We start from the raw sequence: 7,519 nt of genomic DNA on the forward strand, positions 1-7,519 counted from the left end.
CTCACACACACACACACACACCCACACACACACACACACATACACACACACACACACACACACACACACACACACACACACACACAGACACACACACTCACACACACACACACACACACACACACACACACACACACACACACACACACACACATACCGTACATACACAACTCTCTTTCTGTCTCTCTCTCTCAGCATCTCACTTTCACACACACTTTCTTTCACCTTTCTCAATCTTATACTCACATACACACACATACACACACACACAAACACACATTCATTCATTGTCTCTCTCACGCACACACACTGTGCGTTGTAATTAGGGAACTGGGACACCCTCCCCTGTGTGTGTGGTGTGTGTGTGTGTGTGTGTGTGTGTGTGTGTGTGTGTGTGTGTGTGTGTGTGTGTGTTGGGGAGGGGGAGTCACTTATGTAGAGCCACCTGCTGGATTAATATTTGTCGCCCCCAGCAGTTGCTGGGTCCACAGCACGCGGTCAGGAAAACAAAACAAATAGTCTATTTGCATATCATTGTTTATTAAAGACTTCAACAAACATGGCTCCCCTTCCTCGTCTGCACCACCACACCTCAGCAGAAGAGAGTAACAGTCGAGCACCACCGCCTCGGTGATGAAAGCTCGACTGAGGGGAGATATGAAAGTGTCAGGCAGATGTGAAAGGTCAACAGGCCGTTGTTTACGAAACAGGTGGACAAAACGTAACACTTGACAGGGAAATGTGTTGTTTGAATCATGTTGAGAGACACGTGTGTGTGTTTCATGATTAGATAAAGGTTCAAGCATTCTCTAGAAGTAGATAGGCTACACTGGTTTCACATACCATAGAGTGAATGATCCACTTTAAGAACTTAGAAATGAGTCCAAGATTGTCATCCAGCATGGTCTCCATGACATTACCCTGTGCTGTTGTTACCATCCCCAGAGTGTTGGATTTATAAAAGTGAGCACACCACCTCTAATGTCTAATTTAACAGAAACGTGATTCTTCACAGTATGCTGTATTTGGTTTGTGCTCAAGCTGTTTAGTGCACAAGCTGTTTAATTTCACAATTCTGCCAACCATTCCCCGGCTCAGAACTTGGACTAGAGAAGTTTTTTTTTTTTTTTTTTTTTTTTTTTTTTAATAAATAAGTGCTGTGTTTGGAACAGCTGGGCAGATCTGCTGGACGGGAAATATGTGGGCACCTGATATCTCATTGCTTATTTTTACCCAAATGAATCGCTGGCTGGAGCGCTCAAATGGCGGCACGCACAGGAGTTTGATGAAGTCTGTTAAATACGGAGCTCCAGAAGCCCAGTGACTCACAAAGGCCCTAAAATATTAACAGCGATGTTATAAAAAACACGTCTTCTGAAAAGAAATCACTTCCTCCGGAATATAATAAGTGCTTTCAAGGTTACTGCTGCCAATGAATGATGTCAGGCCATATGAAGTAAAAAAAAAACAAAAAAAAAAACACTTATTGTTGATGGGATGTTGTCTGCCCTGCATGCCAAAAGATCTGAGGTTACTCACTTACTTGTAGTGCCTCCCGTGATCTTGATGAGAAGCGGTTTTCCTGGCAGGAAACGATGGTGCTCAGTAGCGCAGAGGTCAGCGGGGGATTGTGGAGGTACGCGCATCTCAACGTCCCCTAATTAGTCTGGACTCCGTCAACCAATCAGCCATGGAGCCGTACCCCCGTGGGGGCCCGCAGACGCAGCTCCAGATAGCAGCTCTCGGGTGTGGAGCGGAGCTGTGCCAGATATGGCCCAGACCTGCGCCGTATCCAGGCCACTATCTGTTATTTTTGCTGACAAACCCTTCGACCATTTGTGGGGCTCGATGCACTGACTCCAGATGAGAGCAATGGTGATTTCATCTCTCTCTCTCTCTCTCTCTCTCATTCTATTTCTCTCTCTTTTCTCTCTCTCTCGCTCTCTCTCACTCACCCCCCCATCCCCACCCTAGATAAACGATTAAGCTCCCGGGCCGAGGTCTGATGAGATCGCGTCAGACCCAATCCCCCATCCCCCCACCACCCCCCCCCAATCGCTTCCCCAGCTTCTAGTCACCCTTACGTGGCTTTCCCTTGTCGTCTCCTGACGTCTCAATCAAGTCCCGCTTGCTTATCGGGGGCTGCCTTGCCTGCTTTGTTGCCTCGCGGCGCGGTTTCTCCGTGAAATATTTATGGCTCCTTAAATAATGTAGCGCTCATATCTTGCTAATCTGGTTTTAAGCACCCCCCCTGAGATTGATTGGAGAGCAAGAGAAAAAGAAAAATGAAGAAAAAAAACATCAGAGAGAGAGAGAGAGAAAGTGACAGCAAGGGGGAGCAGACAAGATCCTCAGTCGCAAGGTGGAAGGACTGTTTTGTGATCTCCTTTCATGTGTTCTGCTGGAGTGTCTCTCTGGCATGTCATTGTTGCAGAGCTCGTTCCCCCTACTGTACCTTATTATGCTGTTATCATATTGCGACACACCTGAGTGAAGTCTTGTTTAGTCCTGCATCATAATTCAGTGGTTGATTCAACTACTTCTGTAAGCACTGGCTTACAGGACCAATTTCTAGTGAAATGATGCCTTTGTTTATAAACCTGCTGGAAAAAAATAATGCATTTACAGTAACTGTTTATTGTAAATAAAAAACCTTGCTACTTTGCTAGTTGGCTGCTGGTAAGGCTTATTATCTGATCTGCTACACATGCGTCTTCTGGTTTTGTCCCCTGTCCGGGCAGGCATGCCTATCAGTGTCTTGCTCACATCTGGGAGAGAGAGAAGGAGGAAGCCGATTACCCAATCCACTCACTCTGAAAAAGGGGTGTTGAAATCACTTTATCACGGCCCCTAATGCCCAGGAAAATTGAATCCATGTTTGTTAGATCCGCTCTCCGAGTCGCAACCGCACCTCCATATCCCTCTCCGATGCATACATAATGCATGACACACTATCATTAATGCATTCCTGCAGAGGGAGAAATGTGTGTGTGTTTTTGTTGTGTGTGTGTATGCGATGCTGCTTTCGTATTGCCGTCTGCTTGGGTGTGTGTGTGTGTGTGTGTGTGTGTGTGTGTGTGTGTGTTTGCTTATGTATGCCTGTGTGTGTGGGCGTCTGTGAATGTGTGTGCTTGTGGGGAGGTGCGTGTGTTTGTGTGTGTGTGTGTGCCTGTGAGTGTGTGGGCTTGTGGAGGGGTACATGTGTGTGTGTTTGCTTATGTATGCCTGTGTGTGTGTGTGTGTGTGTGTGTGCGCGCTTGTGGGGGGCGGGGTTGCGTGCCGGTGTGTGTGTGTGTGTGTGTGTGTCCATTAGAGAGCGCCCACCTCCCCTTCCCTACCTCTCGAGTTCAGGAGCACACTGGTTGACCTTTCTCTCTTGTTTGCGGAGGACACACTCAGTGTGGTACCTGGTTGCCAGCGGTAGTGATCCCAAACAGTTTGAAAAGGTCAGCTCCTAATCCGCAAGCAAAACCTTTAAAGCATCCAAAAGGCTTTTAGCGCTGTCTAGGGGTGGGGGTGGCGGTGGGGGGTGGGGGGAAAAGCGTAGAGGAAGAAGCAAACAGTCTGTGTGAAGGTTCTTAGAGAAAAATATCAGTGGCCCTCTATGTGTGTGTGTGGACCACAGTACCTACTGTGACATTGAACACAGGAGGAATAAGCACACATGTGCGTTTGCAAACACACAGACACAGACACACACGCACAACCACGTACACACACACAGACACACACACACCGGACATCAAATGCAAATACAATTTCAAAATTAATTTCCTTTTGCCAAGATATCTCCACTCTCTCCGGAATCACAGGATTACCATGTTAATGTGTCGCGGACGGAACCCGAGGCCTCATTAGGTTTTTGGTCGCGGTGAATTAGCACCGCGCTTTTGCCGTAATTAAGCAGGCCACCTGAAAGGGCAGCTCTGACATTTCATCAAAAGTCACACCAGTGCCAGCTGGCTTTCGACCTTACCCCCCCCCCCCCCTCTCCCGAGTCGGCGTCTGACAGCTGTGCTACAGCAGCATCGTTCATACCACATCCTCGTTTCCTGGAGAAATCCGCTTGCACCGCCTCCCTGTAGGTAACTGTATCTGCTCTCTACTGGCCCAAGCCCAGCATGTACTTACTTGTCTCCTCTAGCTCGACACAAACACCCTACCATAGGGTTTAACAGCAGCAGCGGCGGCGGCAATGACAGTGTGCCTGAAATATATATTATACAGTATGAAGATACACTCCGCTCCGTGGGGGTATAATATTGTTTTGTAGGCGTAGATGGTGCCGGGAAGGCACAATCTGCTAGAGAGAAAAGCTTTGGCCTGCTTCCTGGTTTGGTTCATTAAAAGAGGAGGATTTCAAGCCGTGCCGAGCTCCACCTCCCGAGGATTCGTCTTTATATTTGTTGTTGTTGTTGTTGTTATTGTCGTTGTTGGCTTTCTCCTGTTTTCTCCTGCTGGCACATGTTTAGTTGATTATTTAGTTCACAGGTATGGTGGTGTTTGTCCCGGCATTTGCTTGGCCCAGTGTCTGAAATTATCTCAGCAAAAAAAAAAAAAAAGATATTTTTGACAATGCTACTCACACAGAGGTTGAGTGTGATGATACCCAAGTTGTTTTGTTAGTCTGGGATGCTGCTCTTTCAAATGTGGTGTACTTTATGCAAAATACATTTTTGTTGAGCTGTAGGCTTGTTTCCTTTCACCATCCTTCCAAACCGCCACATTTCCCTCTGAAATATCTCTGAACTGTTTCCAGGAAGGAGGTCCTTTGTTCACAGGCTTGTTTATTCAGTCATATTTTATTTAGTTATATTTTTTGCATGGTAGTCTCTTCAGCAAGATTGAGAACACAAAGTCTTCTCCTGAGCCACTCACATGCAGTTTGTTTTGTGTTGTGAAGGAAAGGAATAAGGTCCTGTCTCGGCCATGGTCTATTCATGACGCAAGTCTCAAGGTTGCAAAGGAATAGTGTCAATTGTCAGCCATCGTGCTTAGTTTTTTTTTTTTTTCTTTTTATTGTTGTTCTTGTTGCTGTTGCTGTTGTTTGCATGACATGTCTTAAGTTTAGAGTTACTGGAAGGTTACTGCAGGAGTCTGATCGTTTAGGATTACTCTCCCCGTTACGAGCACCCTGATGATGAGACAGTCCTAGGCCTCCTTTTCCATCTCTTTCTCTCTCTCCATCTCTCTCTCTCTCTCTCTCTCTCTCTCTCTCTCGCTCCATCTATCTCTCTCCCTCTTTCCATCCCTCCTCTCTTTCTCTCTCTTGCTCCCTGAGCCTGGGATTAATGTTGCCGTGGAGCAGGATGTGGAGCTGGCCGTGGTCCTGAAACCGAGGAAGCGGATGATGGCGCCGAGCTCAGGGCTCAACGGACCTCATTAGACGCCCAATGCTCACGGCACGCGGCACGAGTTGTACAGGAGACACACTGTGTGTGTGTGTGTGTGTGTGTATATGTGTGTATGTGTGCGCACGCAGGGGTCTGTTCATCAACTTGTGCCAGCCTTGAGATCGGGGCATTTGAGGGGGCATTTAGTGTGTGTGTGTGTGCTTGCTAGCAGGGCAGATTACCACTAATTGAGCAAAAGAAAGACCCATCCCAGCCTTACCATTTTTCACCACCTCATCTTGCAGAGCCAAAAGCTGAAGTGAGTCCACCGCCCTGATACTCATTCCAGCACACATGAGAGTGACATTTCAACACACACACACACACACATACATGCACACACACACGCACACACACACACACATACACACACACATACACACACACACACACACACACACACACACACACGCACACACACTAATCCAAATTGTAGGTGCAGTATTGTCTATGTAACAGTATAAAGGACTCACTATGCTGATTATGAATGATCTTATATTGAGTACTTAATCAATCTGGCACAAGTGAGAGTGGCGTTTAGTAGCAGATATCACTATGGCTGTGATTGGTTGTGGTGGCGGCACCATGTGGTGATAAGAAACAATATCAACATATCAATGCATGTGTGACTCATCTGTCTTCTCAGTGAAGTGAAGTGTCGTGATTTCTTTCTCCTGAGGTGTGTAGCATCCAGCGAATAGGACTTTTTGACCTTTCTTGCGTCAACTCAGAATTGGATTTTTCTTTTTTTCTGTGCATGCCCTTGATTTCTTTTTTTTTATCCTCGCCACTATGCTATTGTGCCACCTCCCCACCTCCCTGCTCAGCCACAACAAAACCATGTTTCCTCATTCTCCTCCCCAGCAAACCTTGATATTCCATCAACAAGCCCGTCATGAGGCACACACACACACACACACACACACACACACACACACACACACACACACACACACACACACACACACACACACAGGAACACACACACACACACACACACAGGAACACACACACCCATATATGCTAAAGAAGTGATCATTCATAACCAATGCATCACCCATCACTCAATATGTCACCCAATGTCATAGAAAATTGGGGGGGGGGGGGGAGGGTGGTGACACTTGTGGTCCTTGGAACTCTCCCTAACACTCCCCCTTCCTACCTTGTCAGTGGCTTTTGTAATGTTGTTTACCACAGAATCCGTGCCTCTGCCTTGAAAACGTAGACGTTGAGAGAGTTATCTCACATTTCTGCAATATCGCTGGCATTCAGGGCATCAAATTGTTGCTGTTGCCTAGTTCCTGCTCCCTTTTCATGCATAAATGGAAACATTTGTTTCTTACGTTTTTCAGTTTTGTCCATATTTGTAAGATTTAAGTGAACGGCCAAAAGAGTGGACGAAGTAATGGCAGAGAATGGATTTGTCCGTATTTGTATCAATTTTTCACACTGAGCAATAATGAGGCTTTACTCTCCGCCTTGTACTCCGAGGCCAATTATTGACAGCCATCAGTTCTCCCATCATTTTAATTACAGGCCTGTGCAAGCCTTTAGTCGATACAAAAAGGGGGTAACCAGAGACTCTAAATTAAGTGACTGACTTTTTTCGTAATTTCTCCTAATGAAATCATCCCCGCAACCCCCTCTTATTGATGTTCGACATTGGTGCCAAACGTGAAAAAAAAAAGAGCACAACGAATTGCCATTTGGCAGCCTTGCCCTGGGTCTTCTGCCAGCAGTTCCCGTCGACTCTCTGGGTTGTGTTGTGTGTGAAGAGTGTTTAGACAAAATGGTGCTGGCCTTCTCAATGAGGGTGAAATCAGGACTTGAGCATCTCAGGGTATTAGCTTGGTGCTCTACGTCTTACCACTCTGTGTTCTACAATATATACCCACAGCTCAGTGTTGCCTGAACAGCTCATCTAATCAATTCTAGTCATAAAGGGTAGGATGAGACATTCGTCTCACACTGAAGGGAAAGGGCTTCTTGGAGTGATCTTTATGCAATAGCAATGCAGTACTTACTTATGCATTTAGCTGACTGACTTAAGCATTTAGCTGATGCTTTTATCCAAAGCGACCGATTGCCAATTGCAGGGGCCAGTCTCCCTGGAGCAATTTGGAGTT

At 46.4% G+C, this 7,519-nt stretch overlaps 1 protein-coding gene across 1 annotated transcript in view; it reads left to right on the forward strand.

Annotated features, from left to right (window-relative positions):
* The first annotated feature begins 559 nt into the window (after positions 1 to 559).
* Positions 560 to 7,519, forward strand: part of LOC121700729 (protocadherin-15-like) — a 19,698-nt gene continuing 12,738 nt past the window's right edge. The window contains exons 1-2 of the mRNA XM_042083931.1: positions 560 to 630; positions 1,666 to 1,746. Of these exons, the coding sequence (XP_041939865.1) occupies positions 560 to 630; positions 1,666 to 1,746 (152 nt within the window). The remainder of the gene's footprint in view (positions 631 to 1,665; positions 1,747 to 7,519) is intronic.

The sequence above is a fragment of the Alosa sapidissima genome, chromosome 24 (assembly GCF_018492685.1).
Source record: "Alosa sapidissima isolate fAloSap1 chromosome 24, fAloSap1.pri, whole genome shotgun sequence".
Classification (NCBI taxonomy): Eukaryota; Metazoa; Chordata; class Actinopteri; order Clupeiformes; family Clupeidae; genus Alosa; species Alosa sapidissima.